At 41.4% G+C, this 19,667-nt stretch overlaps 1 protein-coding gene across 2 annotated transcripts in view; it reads left to right on the top strand.

Annotated features, from left to right (window-relative positions):
* Positions 1-1,319: 1,319 nt before the first annotated feature.
* The window catches only part of LOC124290769 (potassium voltage-gated channel subfamily C member 2-like), a 70,431-nt gene continuing 52,083 nt past the window's right edge, over positions 1,320-19,667 (top strand). For both annotated transcript variants that reach the window (XM_046727594.1, XM_046727592.1), the window contains exon 1: positions 1,320-2,237. In XM_046727594.1, coding sequence (XP_046583550.1) covers positions 1,919-2,237 — 319 coding nt within the window. In that variant the 5' untranslated portion in view covers positions 1,320-1,918. The remainder of the gene's footprint in view (positions 2,238-19,667) is intronic.

Below are 19,667 nucleotides of genomic sequence, written 5' to 3'. Positions count from 1 at the left end.
TAATCCGTCCTTGAAGCCACTTATGTTCAAAGGCTCTTGTTATATGTATCGTGCCAATCGCCTGCATTATATAAGAGGACGATGTCAATCTTGACGTATGATATGGATTTGTAAATATCGTAAGAAAATCAGTTTGGCCTTCACATGCGAAAAACTCATCTGTCAGAATCAAGAAACAGCTCAAGGTCAATCTAACCTTGAAATGGAAGAAACATCTTTGGCTGAGGCTGCAACGGTGACATCGTCACCAATATATTCTTTATTGAACTGGAATTTTTTGTGAAAGCAAGTACCAGCTATTAATGGATTTGCAAACAAACATTGCTACCCTTTCGTCTACATACTCACAAACATTGAAAGTAATGGTGCACATGCGGTATTTATGTTTTATGTTCTTTTAAAAAAGTATCTGAGAATGACAATATATACTAAACCATTCTGTCATATTTTACATAATATAAAAGTGTCAATCAAGATATAACTTAAACGTTTGTCGATGTTAATCCAATTGTTGTCGCTTCCACTACCCATTTAAAGTGAAATCTTACCGCATAGAACAGGATAGACTAAAGTTTTTGTGTCTTTCCGTGCATATGTGCGCGAGTGCGCGAGCGTGTAGTTCAACGTCACACTCAAAAATATTCTCTCTAAACGACGGCGGCCAGTAAATTTCGAGACCGAACCAGACAGTTTAGTTTAATGAGCAAGGGTCCGTACAGTCTAGGTCCGTTGCCACGTCATCAACAAAGTCAACGAGACTGGCCACTCGATCCACTCAGTCGCCTCTTACGACCACTAACGACTGCTCAGTACTAAATCCGAACCCGTATTTATCACGTGGTCCCTATTCACTCTTCCGACTTGCAATGAGATCCTGGGGACAAATTCAACCCCGGTAAGCAAGGGGTCAGTGAAAGACAGACCTCAGCACAGACAAAGAGTGCAGCCAAATATGTGAAAGTATATTAATTAAACAAACTGATGAGCACGAACTAAAGAAGCAAGCTAAATCATCCAGCTCATCGTGTCCTACAGCCTGACACAACGAGGATGTTCTTCTTTAGGTACAACACCAAATGTCATGGAAAGGAGGCGAGAGGCAAACGGCATAATGGTCCAAATAGGTCTTGACGTTACGCTGTTGTTGTCAAGTGGGAAGAGCACCAAGTCTAGGCGTCCTTTGTCGCCTGCAGCATGTACATTGCTGCCGCCAGAGGAAGTCATGACTTAGTTATAATTAGCCTTCATCGATGTCGACGTTCCTGGCTGTAAGAATATTTTTTACTGATCGGTTCTGTGAGGTAATAGTTATGGCCGTGTGATATGTTCGTCTGCAAGAACAGGCGGTAGCCATGGTGACGATTTAGTAAAATTTTCAATGTTTCTCCACACACCACGCTTGATCACGACAACGATGCAACACGGTATCGTCTCATCTCGCTCAGACGGTAGCTCTCCGATCGAAGAGTTGTGTTCAGAAACGGAGGGTCGGGCGGCAGGCTGTGGCAGATTGAGCGTCATGCTTTACAATGCCGAGCTACCCACACGCGGAGTTGTGTCTTTGTCTTACGCCACCAAGTGAAGTGGTGTTTAAAAACCAGGATGAATATTTCTTGGGTTTGTGTATCATGCAATACGTGACCTCTGGATAACCCGCGGATCCCATTGGCCGTGATGGTGGGAACAGTTATGTTTTATTAAAAGCCGCAACCATACAGGTTGAGCATGTAAGACAGCCTTTCTTGTAGCCGTTGTCAATGAATGGAATGCCGCTACTTGTATGGCAGTAGCAGACGACTTGAGCAGAAGCAGACGACTCTACTTCAAGTTCTGTTTGGGGATCAGTAGCTCCAGAGATGGCGTGGGGCTACCAAAGATGCAGAGGGGAGGAGAAAGTTGAAAGCCCTTATGGCAAAGTATGATAATCACCCATGCAACTTTAATCATGAGTGCGTATGTTCGAGGAGGCAAGGATATTCAGCGTTTCATAGTGGACGAGGACGATGTCGGGAACACCCCTCTCAAAGTCCGCAGACAGTCGTTGACTGATGACGAGGAGATTGTTCTTAACGTGGGGGGCGTGCGGCACGAAACGCACGCGTCCACCCTGCAGACCGTGCCCAACACGCGCCTGTCACGTCTGGCGGAGAACCACCTGTTGGGTGACGGGAAGGAGGAATACTTCTTTGACCGCCACCCCGCCGTGTTTAATTCTATCATCGACTTCTACAGGACAGGTAGGTGACAGTGATGTTGTTTTAGGGCTCGCATCCACCCCTACACTCTACGCACCCCTACGCTCTACCCACCCCTACGCTGTAACCCCCCACCCACCCCCGTATCCAGGATACAGGTCAGAAGTAAGACTCTTTTATGCCATGACCCTTCATCTCTTTACAGGGTATATATACTCATATACACTCTTCCGGACTCCATGTCAAAGATCGTAACGGACGCTTCTAATCATATCGTGTTTGTTGGTATATGAACATGTATATATATGTGTACTCTTGGTTCTGAAAATTGGTTAAAATGTACACTTGTTGCCAATGGTTGTCGAGGTAGTTTTCGAAAACATTTTGATTATGCACAATGGCGTGAACGCCATTGCGAAACATACCATTGTTTTTCTTCACATGCCCACAGCTGGTGGAACACTGGGTTATAGCCCTGTTTTATTCAGTAATCGTTAATGATTATCATATGTATTTACACTGACGATGTCAATATGAAGCAGGTATTTCTTCACATGTCCACCATGTTTGCCATCATTACAATGGGAGTTTGGAGATGTGATATCTTCGTGTTTATTGTACATCATCACGCAATAACGCCCAGGTAGACAGACACTGTACCTGTAATCAGGCAATGATAGCGAGCTAATGCGAGGTTGGCTGGATATGTCTGTGTCCCGACCTAATCTCGTCGTGAATCTTCTGATGGAGAGAGGGACACGTGTTTGAGACCCACAACCTTGTCACATGACCTTGTCTCGAGAACGACGCCCTGTTGTGGGTTTTCAATTGGGTTTTCTTTAAATATTGCACTGATCTGTTCGTGGTTAGGCAATTATTGACTGTTGATATCATCTAATCCCGCTTCCACAGACCTTACTAATTGCTTTATCAACCCAATTTAATCGCTTTGTAAATGTCCTAGGTAAACTCCACACGTTTAATGTTATCCTCCCTTTTTTTAATGGCGGCCAACATTACCGTTTACGGTGTTCAAGTGTGGCGGACTTACAACTGCATGGATCTCTCTGTTGCACGTCACCTTGTATGTGATACACAATGGTTTCGACTATCTGTGACGAGAGGGGCAGTAGGTCCTCTTGGGCCCTTCACGTGCGCTTTGGCGGTTATTGGTACCGAGGTACTTGTATGACATGGAGATATCGTTGGAATCCTGTCTCTTTGTTGCTTGTACAAGAACTGTGCAAGGAAGTATTGATTGGTTCCATGCTTGACAATCAAATCAAAGAAATTTCTGCCCCAAACTCCCTGATGGTTTTATCAGGAGTGATTGTGTTACGAAATGGATGATAGAACATTGTTCAGCTGTTAGTTGTATGGCAAACCATCGTTAAAGCAGTTCCCAAATGAATCGATTAACATAATTCCAGGTACTCGAAACATGGGTTTCCTTACCTATTTTTCTACAGAAAATGTTCGCCGCTTGACGGACACACATGGATTTCGCGGTATGTGGTTGGACATGCCACAGTTTGTCTTGAAAGGGAATGGACGGTGATCAATGGAAAAACAATGACACCTTGTTTGTCCGTAAATCCTGTTTTCGGGGCACTTGCTGTTGATATCACACACTCCTGGTTTGTTGTCTGGTCCAGACTATTCTATCCACAGACCGGCGTCATGTGGAATATCTCAGAGTATGACGTTAAACGTCAAAGAAAAAGAACTGTAGAGTGCTGTCTCACTGTTCCTGCTATTGTCCTTTTGGGGTGCAAATATTCGGAAGTGTTTTTGTGTAAGGACAGGATGCTACTAATAATTAGAATTGGGGTTAAATGACTATGCCTTTTTAACATTGATGCCCATTGTGTTCCGCAACGTATTGCTTGGACAACATGGTTAATTACTTTTGAAACCTTTTGGACTAAATGAATGGATATATTTTCCTGGTAATTATTCAACCGTACATAATTAAATGCATTTTCATTAAGCCAACATGACGAAGGCAATGATGTTATCGATTATGTTATGAATATAACAGTAGATATGGTTTGACAGATACAGTGTGGATGTCAAGATGACCTATACAACAATAGATATATTCTGACGAAGGACAATGTTGGTGTCAAGATGATCTATACAACAGTAGATATGGTTTGACGAAGGACGGCGTGGATGTCAAGATGATCTATACAACAGTAGATATGGTTTGACGAAGGACAGTGTGGATGTCAAGATGACCTATACAACAGTAGATATGGTTTGACGAAGGACGGCGTGGATGTCAAGATGATCTATACAACAGTAGATATGGTTTGACGAAGGACAGTGTGGGTGTCAAGATGATCCAAACAACAGTAGATATGGTTTGACGAAGCACAGTGTGGATGTCAAGATGATCTATACAACAGTAGATATGATTTGACGAAGGACAGTTGTTGGTGTCAAGATGATCTATACAACAGTAGATATGGTTTGACGAAGAACGGCGTGGATGTCAAGATGATCTATACAACAGTAGATATGGTTTGACGAAGAACGGCGTGGATGTCAAGATGATCTATACAACAGTAGATATGGTTTGACGAAGAACGGCGTGGATGTCAAGATGATCTATACAACAGTAGATATGGTTTGACGAAGCACAGTGTGGATGTCAAGATGATCTATACAACAGTAGATATGATTTGACGAAGGACAGTGTTGGTGTCAAGATGATCTATACAACAGTAGATATGGTTTGACGAAGGACAGTGTGGGTGTCAAGATGATCTATACAACAGTAGATATGGTATGACGAAGCACAGTGTTGATGTCAAGATGATCTATACAACAGTAGATATGGTTTGACGAAGGACAGTGTTGATGTCAAGATGATCTATACAACAGTAGATATGGTTTGACGAAGAACGGCGTGGATGTCAAGATGATCTATACAACAGTAGATATGGTTTGACGAAGCACAGTGTGGATGTCAAGATGATCTATACAACAGTAGATATGATTTGACGAAGGACAGTGTTGGTGTCAAGATGATCTATACAACAGTAGATATGGTTTGACGAAGGACAGTGTGGGTGTCAAGATGATCTATACAACAGTAGATATGGTATGACGAAGCACAGTGTTGATGTCAAGATGATCTATACAACAGTAGATATGCTTTGACGAAGCACAGTGTTGATGTCAAGATGATCTATACAACAGTAGATATGGTATGACGAAGCACAGTGTTGATGTCAAGATGATCTATACAACAGTAGATATGGTATGACGAAGCACAGTGTTGATGTCAAGATGATCTATACAACAGTAGATATGGTATGACGAAGCACAGTGTTGATGTCAAGATGATCTATACAACAGTAGATATGGTATGACGAAGCACAGTGTTGATGTCAAGATGATCTATACAACAGTAGATATGGTATGACGAAGCACAGTGTTGATGTCAAGATGATCTATACAACAGTAGATATGGTTTGACGAAGGACAGTTGTTGGTGTCAAGATGATCTATACAACAGTAGATATGGTATGACGAAGCACAGTGTTGATGTCAAGATGATCTATACAACAGTAGATATGGTATGACGAAGGACGGCGTAGATGTCAAGATGATCTATACAACAGTAGATATGGTTTGACGAAGGACGGAGTGGGTGTCAAGATGATCTATACAACAGTAGATATGGTTTGACGAAGAACGGCGTGGATGTCAAGATGATCTATACAACAGTAGATATGGTTTGACGAAGAACGGCGTGGATGTCAAGATGATCTATACAACAGTAGATATGGTTTGACGAAGAACGGCGTGGATGTCAAGATGATCTATACAACAGTAGATATGGTTTGACGAAGCACAGTGTGGATGTCAAGATGATCTATACAACAGTAGATATGATTTGACGAAGGACAGTGTTGGTGTCAAGATGATCTATACAACAGTAGATATGGTTTGACGAAGGACAGTGTGGGTGTCAAGATGATCTATACAACAGTAGATATGGTATGACGAAGCACAGTGTTGATGTCAAGATGATCTATACAACAGTAGATATGGTTTGACGAAGGACAGTGTTGATGTCAAGATGATCTATACAACAGTAGATATGGTTTGACGAAGAACGGCGTGGATGTCAAGATGATCTATACAACAGTAGATATGGTTTGACGAAGAACGGCGTGGATGTCAAGATGATCTATACAACAGTAGATATGGTTTGACGAAGGACAGTGTTGGTGTCAAGATGATCTATACAACAGTAGATATGGTTTGACGAAGGACAGTGTTGGTGTCAAGATGATCTATACAACAGTAGATATGGTTTGACGAAGCACAGTGTTGATGTCAAGATGATCTATACAACAGTAGATATGGTTTGACGAAGCACAGTGTTGATGTCAAGATGATCTATACAACAGTAGATATGGTATGACGAAGCACAGTGTTGATGTCAAGATGATCTATACAACAGTAGATATGGTATGACGAAGCACAGTGTTGATGTCAAGATGATCTATACAACAGTAGATATGGTATGACGAAGCACAGTGTTGATGTCAAGATGATCTATACAACAGTAGATATGGTATGACGAAGCACAGTGTTGATGTCAAGATGATCTATACAACAGTAGATATGGTATGACGAAGGAGTGTTGATGTCAAGATGTTGATGGTCAAGATGATCTATACAACAGTAGATATGGTATGACGAAGCACAGTGTTGATGTCAAGATGATCTATACAACAGTAGATATGGTATGACGAAGGACGGCGTAGATGTCAAGATGATCTATACAACAGTAGATATGGTTTGACGAAGGACGGAGTGGGTGTCAAGATGATCTATACAACAGTAGATATGGTTTGACGAAGGACAGTGTTGGTGTCAAGATGATCTATACAACAGTAGATATGGTTTGACGAAGCACAGTGTGGGTGTCAATATGATCCACACAACAGTAGATATTGTTTGACGAAGGACGGAGTGTGTCAAGATGATCTATGTCAACATGATATGGTTTGACGAAGGACAGTGTTGGTGTCAAGATGATCTATACAACAGTAGATATGGTTTGACGAAGCACAGTGTGGGTGTCAATATGATCCACACAACAGTAGATATTGTTTGACGAAGGACGGAGTGGATGTCAAGATGATCTATACAACAGTAGATATGGTTTGACGAAGCACAGTGTGGATGTCAAGATGATCTATACAACAGTACATATGGTTTGACGAAGGACGGAGTGGGTGTCAAGATGATCTATACAACAGTAGATATGGTTTTGACGAAGGACGGCGTGGATGTCAAGATGATCTATACAACAGTAGATATGGTTTGACGAAGGACGGAGTGGGTGTCAAGATGATCTATACAACAGTAGATATGGTTTGACGAAGGACAGTGTGGATGTCAAGATGATCTATACAACAGTAGATATGGTTTGACGAAGGACAGTGTTGGTGTCAAGATGATCTATACAACAGTAGATATGGTTTGACGAAGGACGGCGTGGATGTGAAGATGATCTATACAACAGTAGATATGGTTTGACGAAGACGGAGTGGGTGTCAAGATGATCTATACAACAGTAGATATGGTTTGACGAAGGACAGTGTGGATTTCAAAATGATCTATACAACAGTAGATATGGTTTGACGAAGGACAGTGTGGATGTCAAGATAATCTATACAACAGTAGATATGGTTTGACGAAGGACAGTGTGGGTGTCAAGATGATCTATACAACAATAGATATGATCTGACGAAGCACAGTGTGGATTTCAAGATAATTTATAGAACAGTAAATAGGATCTGACGAAGCACAGTGTGGATGTCAAGATGATCTATACAACAGCATATATGGTTTCCCTCATGCTTGTGTTTGACATCATAAACGATGTTTAAAAATTAACCAATAATCCATCTTCATTCCTACGTACGTTGCTTGTATCTGAAATATGTCCTCTGAGTCTGATTTTACAATCGATGGAGATATTTTAACGGTTATACGTTGGACGATCAGGGCATGCGTTTTCCATAACATGTTATCACTACAGCGCGGTGCCATTACTGTACACTGTAGCTGAAATTGCCCTTCTTGCAGCAGCGATGTTGAGCCACACGGTTGTTAAATCTTTCCCTCGCTTCATTAATGCTAGACAGACGTCAGAATACATTTATATTTCGCAGCTGACTCAGTAATATTACTTAAACGAGACCATTCCATCTCGCTGTTATTGCCTACGAATCTTCAGGTTTGCACACCAAACACATATCAGGAATTGGGCGACACAGAAATTGACTGATGCGATTGAATAATAACTAGGTAAATGTCACCATGATATTGCTATTTGAAATATTCCTTTTCTTCTGTGATTAGAAGACGAAAGTATTGTATAACACGAACATTTCGAGTGTAATGGCAGTATTCTTTGTCTCAATTTCGATGTTGTGTAATGGTCGATTTTCTCACACTCGGATGTCACGCGAGTTGGGTACCTAAAATACAAACATTAAGATTTAAAGAGATTAAGAAGCAATGGAACGTTTTGCTATTTCACAATATGTTATCGATTGAAGACGTTTTTGGATTTATATCTGTCAGATGGTGAAATTGTATCCATTTAAAACTGGATAAATAATATGGTAGCCCCTCCTTTGGCAAACACTCACTTTAATCTAACCTTATGCACTTGATACACGAGTAACCATAAAAGTGGTTTTCATGGCTTCATTCAACCATTCTGCAAATCGTAGAACAAGTCATTGACAAGTACACAATACCTGTCAATAGCAGGTATGGGATCCACAAGACTAAATGACAACCTGAAACTTAGGATCCATATTTACAATAAGCTTAGATATTAAAACCAAATTTGACCCCACATCATAGTTTTCTGTTGAATCCATGATTTGATCCTTAGCAAAGTGTGAATAGTATATTAAGAATTTTCCTTGAAGCTTGTTCTCTTGTTTTTAATGGTTATCTTGGATTATTTCGGGTTGCCGAGTATATGTTAACAGACAAGTCCCGTTCAGTAGCGTTGTGTCCCAGCGCGCCAGGATCTGCTGATTCTGTGTATATTATGCTTATGACTCTTGGTCTGTCGGTACAAGGCATGTGGTAATGTGTTTTCCAAAGTGGTTCATTGACGACTGTAACATTCGCCTAACAGAGTGAGGATACAGTCCTGTATGATCACTATTCTTTGCTCTTTCTTACAACTGTGACCGCCTCCGTGGTGTAGTGGTTAGAGCGCCCGCCCGGAGAGCGGAAGGTCGCGGGTTCGATCCCCAACCGCGTCATACCAAAAGACGTTAAAATATGGTACTTGTTGGTCCCTGCCTGGCGCTCGGCATTAATGGGTACAACAAGGACTGGTCGGCTCGGAGTCAGTATAATGTGTCTGAGTGGGGTATTCATGCTTCACTGTGGCATGGTATCTCAGTGGGCTAGTATATAAAACCAGCTTTAGTCTGGGCTAGTACAAGCAGCCGCACATACACATACGCACGCATGCACGTCGTCATATGAGCGAAATATTCTCAAGCACGACGTTAAACCCAATTTCACCTCACCTCACCCCACCTCACCTCACCTCTTACATCTGTTATTTAGAAACGTTGTATGAACACTTATATATATTAGTGTACACTAAGTGTAAAAACTACTCCATGCATACTTTTTGTATGAAACTAAAATGTAAAATATCAAAGAAGAAAATATTTATTTTTTACTTTAATGAATGTCCGAGATGCATGCGAAGCAGGAGATTCATTCCGGGAGTGACGTTGGTAGCTCATGAGAGTTGTTCGATTACACGATTATGTGACTCGGATTTGAAAACTAAACTGTTCCAGCGATTTCATTGTAGCAGATATATTTTATTATTATTATCATCCATGGTGTGAGACTGAGCTCACCGACTCCCGCAAAAGTATTAGGAGTTATTTTACCGGAAATCTCGTCAGTTTCTAATCTAATTAACGTGATGACAGCGAGGTGTGAAATGGGATTTAGGGTAATATTCAATGTAAAACAATGGAAATGGGCAATATGTATGCTTGGTGATGTTGTCATTGTTTGTTGTTGATTTAATGCCAACGTAGGCTTGTTTTCAATATTTGATCAACGTTTAATTAAATCCCTTAAAACATTAAACCATAACAACTGTCCACTGAAAAAACGTTATTAATCAATATCGATATGTTTGAAAAAACACAAATGGTTTAGTCTGCGGCATACAAACGGTATATACTTGGATGAATTGTTTGTGTCCAAATAGTTATGTTGAGATGTCCCTTTAATGACATTGGAAGTACAACAGTCTCGGAAGTACGTTTACCCTTTACGCCTAAGTCGTGTTTAATTACCCATAAACCCTGAGGGGATTCGGTAATGAAATCAATGCTGGAACAACATGGAGACTTAATGGTTCGGCTAATTACGTTGTGAGATGGCTGCGTGCGAAATTCGATGTTCATAATATCTATCACGGGTTTGTCTAAAGTTTAACATTATGAAGTACTGAAGGAAGATATTTTCACCATTATGGATCCACGATGAACAGCCATCGGAACTGTAACAGAAGGCATGCGCACGTTGGAACTGAATTGGGTCTTTGACTTATCTTTTAAAGGTAAACTTGCCTCGCGACTCTTTCCTTTTTGTATTGGTGACTGTTTGAAAACCATACAAAATTCTTGCGTAATTTTGATCTGTTCCTTCAATCGTTCGTAAGCCATCTCAAAGAACGATTCCTTATATTTCAAATCTTCTTTATGGAGTCAAAAGATGAGACACAAAAATGAGTTGATATTAGAACGCCTATAGTAATTTTGCGGTAATGTTACTTTTATTTCTCTGTGGTTAGCGAGTAAACCAACATGTCAACTTTATTTGAACACTATACTGTTCTGTGTATTCAATGCACTAGGGTTACAATGAAACATGTCCAAGTCTCCGTGTTGCCAGTATTGTTGCATGTCTACTGCTGCCATCTGTCGCCTCTTGGAGAATCCTCTGTGAGCTATTACGTCGAGGGATGCTCAGCTTGGGCTCAGTGATTAACGGAGCGCATCTCAGTTACAGAATTAATGTTCAGCATTGCGATGATTAATAGAAGCTTTAATCAAAAGAATCCTTTTCCAAAACAAATGTTTATATTGTACCTTCTCGCATTTTACCATGACATTAATAATACAATCAAATAAATATGTAATTAAAGCAAAGAAATGTATCTCTCTCTGTGTTTCTGAAGACACGCACGCACACGCACACGCACACGCACGCACACACGCACGCACGCACACACACACACACACACACACACACACACACACACACACACACACACACGGCAGTCAAATACACAAAACAGAAAAATATATAATTAACCAACCAAGAATATAACACTTAAAACTCCACCATGAAAGCCACAAAACTAATTAAGGCGATGAAATAAAAAAACCCTCAGGTACTATTTTACAATTAAACAGGTGAAGACCTACAGAATACCGACCATCAACAGACGCAGGATCCAAGATGGCTGCACACCTGCCATCTTTTAAAATAGTCCTCTCCCCAGTGAGATTAGAACACGCTTTATAGATATACACTGCCCAAACCTCTGAAGATGAAGGCCAAACGAGCAGCTATCTCTGGCCCTGTGCATGACAACTTTGACAAGAGTGACGCAACACGACAGACAGCATGACTTATTCATTACCGGAAGTCATCACGTCTACAACATACGTGACAATAACGTTGTTGTCAGACTAGTTAATAATTTGGGCACAATGAGACCGGATTTCTGAATACCCTCAATAGGGCTGTTCAATAAATGTGGCGAAACCCTTTCCCCCCCCAAGACAGGTAAATTCCGGACAAGCCAATCGTCACTTGGCTGGGTAATCGGATGGTGAAAACCGAGCCACACTAACTCACTACAAAACTAACCCGGGTTTCATGTACGGCTTAAAATGTCAGTTTCATTTCGAGATAAATCGGTTCCTGCATTTACATTGTTCCAAATATATCCGATTACAGTCATTTATTGTTTCCATACTGGCAATATGTTTCCAAAGTGGGCGTAATGAATAGACGACATGCACTAATTTCTCACCGATTAGTTGCCGCTGTTCTTTCCTGCAGTGCATAAAGACCTAATTAAACCATGTGAAATGAGCACTTGCGCTTACGTTGTTTTGTAGCGATTGATTTTTAGTTCACCTTGACTGAAGTGTCGCATCTGTATGGGACATTATCAATGCCTTGGTCGTCCACCCGTCGCGAAAAGTTACTTCGTCGACATCTCCTTAGGGACCGTTAATAATTTATGGCTAGGGGGTGATGATGATTTTCATGGAGAAGCATGTACAATGTGAATGACACCACAAACCCCCCGCCCCCCAAAAAGGAGTTTATGTACAAAATAACTGTCCTCCCTGCATGTCATGTACAAAATCAATGACCCCCCTCCCATTATTTCTAAGCATAATTTTAAAATACTGTTTTGTACAAAATTGCTGACATCCCCTAGAACAAAATTGATTTGATGACCCCCCAGCTCCCCAAACAAAATGGGTGACCCCCCTTAAAAAAAACATCATTCTTTCCCCAAAAAAAAAAAAAAAAAGAAAAAAAAAAGAAAAAAGCCATAAATTATGAACGGTCCCTTAGAAGCTATGCTAACCATTTCGAGTATCTTTCTACCGAAACGTTGTGTGATGCATGGAACCCTGATTGGTTTTGCTTCACCTGTACGTGTTTGTTTTTAGCTCACCTGCATGTGATTGATTTTAGCTCACGTTAACTCAACTGTTTTATCTCACCTAAACGTGTTTGGTATTTTAGCTCACCTGGTGAGCCGGTCACCAAAGTGATTGCATCTGAATGGAACCCATGAGTCTGAAACTGTAATATTTTCAACATCAACCTGAGGTCACGAGACGTATGAAGTTTGTAGTTGCATGGTGGCTGACGTAGCGGAAAAACGTTGACGTTGACGTTGAACCACACATTCCAAACTATAAATATATTCCGGCATTGATGCTGCTCTCAGGATCAGGCAAGGGCAGGTGTCTACATCATCAGTTGATATTTTTGTTTGTTTGTTGTTTTACGCCGCACTCAGCAATATTCCTGCAACATGGCGGTGGTCTGTAAATAATTGAGTCTGGACCAGACAATCCAGTGATCAACAGCATGAGCATCGACGTCCGTATTAAGCGAGTGAGTGAGTTTAGTTTTACGCCGCACTCAACTCAACAATATTCCAGCTATATGGCGGCGGTCTGTAAATAATCGAGTCTGGACCACACAATCCAGGGATCAACAGCATGAGCATCGATCTGCGCAATTGGGAACCGATGACATGTGTCAACCAAGTCAGCGAGCATGACCACCCGATCCCGTTAGTCGCCTCTTACGACAAGCATAGTCTCCTTGTACGGCAAGCATGGGTTGCTGAAGACCTATTCTACCCCGGATCTTCACGGGGCCCGTATTAAGGATGTGTCAACCAAGCTAGCGAGCCTGGCCACCCGATCCCGTTAGTCGCCTCTTACGACAAGAATGAGTTGCTGAAGATCAATTCTAACCTGGATCTTCACTGGTCTAACACCATCAGGATACCATGACATGCACTCAGTCATCTAACAGTTTGCACTCGATATTCCTCTCTTTATCCATTAGAGTTAATATGGGCATAAGTTTTTATGTGTTTGAAGTAGCCACCGAATTCTGATCAGTGGTCGGTCGGTCGGGGGAAAAAACTAAAAAACTAAATTAATAAGACAAAATTATCCGAATAATGTTCTTGATTCTGATTTATTGTAATTATTCTTTGCACTTGTGGCAGCGACTGATTCACGTTTTTCACATGTAAAGTCTCGTTTTGCCGTCACCTCACATTGTGGTTCAGCCTACACCATCACAGCCTCATGTTGCTGTCATCTTTTTTCATGCCATGAACCTTCACAACTCGATATCATTGCGCCTATGCAGAACATGCTTTAAATAATCATTATCCTTTCAAGAGAACACAAACAGCTATCTCGCTTAGAGGTTTACCACATGACTGAATTTCCTGATAACAAGACATCGATTGATTTATTCCCAGTGGAGCCTGCCAGTAGCGAATCTGTTTTTTTTGTGTCTGTTTGTTACAATATTACATGCGAAGAATATGTATTTCAACCATCAACTCGTTTTCGGTCATGTCTTGACATATTGAAGCATAGTTTCATAAAACATTGCTCCAGTAAGGCAGGGCTTACATTACGTCCGTTTTTTAACGCATGCGTTATGCGTTGCGTTTTTGCTCTTACACTATATGCGTGAATATGCGTTTTGAACATGCGTTAGATGGCGGCCATAGCTGTGATGAGTATGGTGTTGGAGGAACAGGAGGAATTCGAAGAAGAGGAGGAATTAATCACAACCACAGCAGTTATGTGAATAGTATTATATGGTATATTACTTAATATTTATGACATAGTTTAAGTCATATACAAACAGATAAAGCATTCTGGAGTGATAAGTCATCCAATTACGAGGATTACATGTTACATTGGCTTGTTTCGTTCAAGATAGGTTCCACTACACTAAATCAGAATCACATGCTCCCTGAGCGAGAGCCGTATGTAAACAACTGAAGAGACAGAGACATGTGACAGCTGTGATTGGATGAGATAGTGTGAGATGTTTATGCTTTTTAAAAGCACATCCATCCAGTAATTAAAAGTGACCACAATTTTAAGTATTTAGTGCTGTCATTTTTATCACCATCACTTATGCTTATTGTGTGTACAGATATTTTCCATGAGGTGACATTTGGTGCGGAACTGGGGTTGATGTGTTCCGCTTCCTGTGCTGGGAAAATGAGCCGGACATTTTGGCCAGAAATTGTGTTTTATTGTAGCTTAAAGGCCTGACTGTACCCATGTGTACCTGGAATGGCTGTTGATAGCCTGGATAATTTAAAATAAAATAAAAGGACACTATAGAAGTCTATGGGAAAACATTTGATGTTGTGTAACCTGTAGACTACATGGACACACACGGTCCAATCGAGACAGAAAGCACACCTTGTAGGGTTTAAATTGATTAAAGAAATTCAAAATGTTATTTTCCATCGTCCCTGGTGTGTTATGAATGAAAATAAAATGAGTCGATTCCATATCGTTTTTGGAACAGCGTACCAACTTATAATATTTGGGTTGCTTTGAGGTAATGGGTACGATGTGTGAAGCCCATTTCTGGTGTCCCCGCCGTGATATTGCTGGAATTTTGCTAAAAGCGGCGTAAAACCAAACTCACCCACTTTGAGGTAATGTCTTCCGTATTAAATAATGACGTCACCAACCCACGTCACACCCAGTTCCAGCCGTGGCCGTCAGTACTAAAGTTGGACAGTGTGGTACCCTAGTGGCTAGCATTCACTAGTGACGCCAGAGGTGTCCCCAGCCGTGGCTGTCAGTACTAAAGTTGGACATTGTGGTACCCTGGTGGATAAGCATTCACTAGTGACGCCAGAAGTGTCCCCGTGATTTTACTGTACTGTTTCTTAAAAAGGCATAAAACCATTTCACTCACGAAATCTTAATTTGTGGAACTGACCCTCGTTTTCACCAAGACAAGAGTCAATGTGAGGTAGGATTGGCTTAGCATTAAGACCGCTTTGTGGAGCCGGGCACCGACAGACTATACATGAATGTTATTAGCGTCTCGTCAGCACACGACTGGCATCCATCTTGAGACTCGGCTGATGTAAACACTTCACTCCCAGACAAATGTTGCTGCACGCGGGATGACGCGGGGGTGTTGACACACACACAACTCACAACGTTTACCATCACCTCTGTGATTTCCACTAACATTTACACACTGCCATATTCAGTTTGTTCAAACAACAGCAGGATATTATTAATGTATTTAATGGCTCAGTATATTTTGTGGGACGGAAGTTGTTGGTCGGGTCAGTGTTGGATGTCTACAGCTGTGTCAACGATACCTGCGTTCATGGCGGCTTAATTACTGTGAATGATATTGGAACATAGTTACATCCAAACAATAATAAAACAATATGAGTTGCACGCTTTTTTTAAGTTTCTCACATGTACACGTGGCATGTTTAATCAAAGTTGAAGTTACCATACCAGCGAACAACCAGTCCGTGTTTTTATTTATTGGTTAACGTATCCCATTTGCGTAGATCGATGTTCATGCTGCTGAGCACCGGATTGTCTGGTCCACACTCGATTATTTACAGACCGCAGCCTGAGTGCGGCATTAAACAACAAATCAAGCAAAATCTAATAAAATGTATTGGTTAAATTATCGTTGTATTTTGTGCACTGTTGCCAAATATTGGTATATTAGAAATACATGTTTCTTGTACAAGCAGGGCGGTGGGGTAGCCTAGTGGTTAAAGCGTCTGCGTCACGCCGAAGACCCGGGTTCGATTCCCCAAATGGGTACAATGTGTGAAGCCCATTTCTGATGTTCCCCGCCCTGATATTGCTGGAATATTGATAAAAGCGGTGCAAAACTGAATTTACTCACTCACTCTTGTACAAGCATGCTATATTACACATATTGCCAACACAATGATCCTGATATAAGCAAAGTGTATTACACGTAAAGGCCAAACCATCACGGTTCCTACACATAGACAGCTGTCACACACTGCTACGAATATTGCATACCTATTGAACCCATGAACTATACATTCACATGCTACTCAACATATCATTACATATTACGCACATTACCGTATTTATTCATGCACATAATTTGTTCGTGTTTTAAAGGGGCACTGTGATCTATAGTCCGTCATCTGTTTTCAAGCTGGTCTGGATGTGTCGTTTGTTGCCTTGAGTTGAACCACTGTCTGTGTGTACTTACGGTAGTCTTTAACTGCTATGTTGACGCGTGTAATGAAATTAAGTTGACTGACAGCGTAGACACATAGCAGGAGTCAGATAACAAACACTTACTTTCTCATGTAGACTGTGTAAGTGGCGAGTGTTACTAATGAGATAAGACATGCCTTCCATTTTTCACAACCACTGTTGTCATTACTGATTTTCCGTTAACCGTTCAAATATACTAAGCGGAAAAGAAACGTCAGTTTTGAATTTTCCGTCGCAGAAACGGATAACTGTAAACTCATTTAATGTTTTGGTTGTATATTTTTGACAACATCTCCATCTGTACCTGAGCAAAGACATTTCTTCCCAAACTCAGAATGGAACCCAGGATATGGTCTCAAAAACGCAACCTGATCTCGGAGATGGTACGGTGTTCTCCATGTTTTTCATGCAACTCATGCTGTACGTGCTGTTCACAAAGGCCAGCCCTATAAAATGCACCCCCAAACCTGGTTGAAACATTTACATTACAACGTCAGCAGGATGCCGCGACTCACGACAGCTTAGAGGGACCAGGCGCTAGGAAGACTTGAAGCTGGCCACACTGCACAAGCCGTTGCCAATCACTTCCAGATCAACGTTCGGACCATCTACAGGCTGCAGCAACGTTTCCGGGCCACCAACAGCACAAATGATCGCCCCCGTACTGGCAGACCAAGGGTGACCACAAGACGACAAGACTGCCAAGTTGTGCGACAGCATTTACAGAATCCCTTCATACAGGCATCCGAAACAGCACGCCAGACAGTGGGAACACACGGAAGACCAATCAGTACTGATACAGTACGCCGACGTCTTAACAGCGGGAACCTCCATTGCCGTAGACCTTACCGTGGACCTATCCTCACCCCTCGTCATCGGTGTGAACGTCTACAGTTTGCCCTACAACACCGAAACTAACGATACAGGCAATGGAGAACTGTTCTGTTCACAGATGAGAGTCGGTACTGCGTATCAACTGTAAATGGCAGAACAAGAATATGGCGACGACGTGGCCAGCGTTACTCAGACCAATGTGTTATGGAAAGAGACTCATGGGGAGGTGCAATCATCATGGTATGAGTCAATGAGATGTTTTAATATTTGTTGTGAGGTCAAGTGTGTTATACATAAATACATATACATAAAAGATCTTCAAACAATAATCTTATATACACATTTTGATGGTATATGGTTTATGTTAATTATCTTTGCAGGGTGTATTACATCAGCTTGAGCCAAGGCATAATTAAAATAATATTTCAATGTCAATAACTCTTCAGAATGAAAGTGAAATTTGTGGCAAATATATACAAATTATATACATACAGAAAAATATACAAATATAAAGAATATAACGATAAATTGTGCACTGTCACAGAAACATGAAAGAATCGGGTGTTTTGGGCGTCTGTTGAGTTGTATAATGTAAGTTACTTGTTTGTGAAAGGAGACACCGATGGGAGACCTCATCACAAAAGCGACACGTTATAGTAACATAGGGATCACAGTCACATATTTTGATAATGTACAATGGACACTGAGTTAGGTAGGGATTTCTTACGAAGTGTTTGTATTCGCTTCTGTTTGCCTCAAACTTGCTGGGAATGCCATTTAACCAGAGCCTAGTCTCCCTTTAAATCATTAACGACGTTGTTTCCTGTGCACGCCATTGTTACCGACATGGCCACCGTGTACGGTGGTTTCAGAAATGACTATTCTTACTTACATAATAACCCTCTGACATGTTTTCAGATGCATTCTGACTATAGTTTTGTTCTCGTCACGAAAGTCCTCCTTTGTGGATGTAGCCAATCGATTTCACCTTTTGTCGAGCCATCATTTGCGCTGTTATCGGGAAAGAAATTGAATAGAGATCTAGACAAGGCTTCCAGCTCACTGAAATGACAAAGAACCCGATCATTCCCATAACACAATGTATGCCAAAAGTTCTCCCACTGGAAAGAACACGGATGTTTCAATCGTCTTAGGTCTGCCTGAGTAGAGTTGCTTCCCTTATGCACGCCAGGAACCTATGATCGTGGGTTCGAGCCCCGGGATGTCCCAGAAATGTTTCTTGTTTTCACACCGTGCGTGTCTGTGGGTACGTCTACGGCCTGCACCACTTCGGGCCGTCCTCCAACATGAAGCTGCCACGGCCTGATGCAACTTGAATCGTGTCACAAACGGTGTTAAAACCAACTCACTCATTCACATTCATTATTAATGGCCGCCAAGAACACCGTGGTAGTTTCAATTCTGAACACCCGGTGTCAACACAGATTTTCAGCGCCATGCGTTTCATTTTCCCCACTATTTAACAGTGACATGTACGTTACCGCAAGACTGAGTATTCTCCAGCGCGTAGTATTATATTTACACCCCAACCACTGCGTGAGTGATTATGGCGAGGACGATGCTGCATGGCATCAAGAGTATTACTGGGCTATATATACCACGGAAGGACTGATGGCTCTTGATGATGTTTTCATCTTCCTCTGTGTTCTCCTTCAGTCTTCATCCTGCTTGGTAGCATCTCCTTTGA

This window comes from Haliotis rubra, unplaced genomic scaffold (genome assembly GCF_003918875.1).
Source record: "Haliotis rubra isolate DU_JTF1 unplaced genomic scaffold, ASM391887v1 Scf473, whole genome shotgun sequence".
In the NCBI taxonomy this organism is placed as follows: Eukaryota; Metazoa; Mollusca; class Gastropoda; order Lepetellida; family Haliotidae; genus Haliotis; species Haliotis rubra.
Note: the sequence above shows the minus strand (reverse complement) of the source record. Positions and strands in the feature narration are given on the sequence as shown.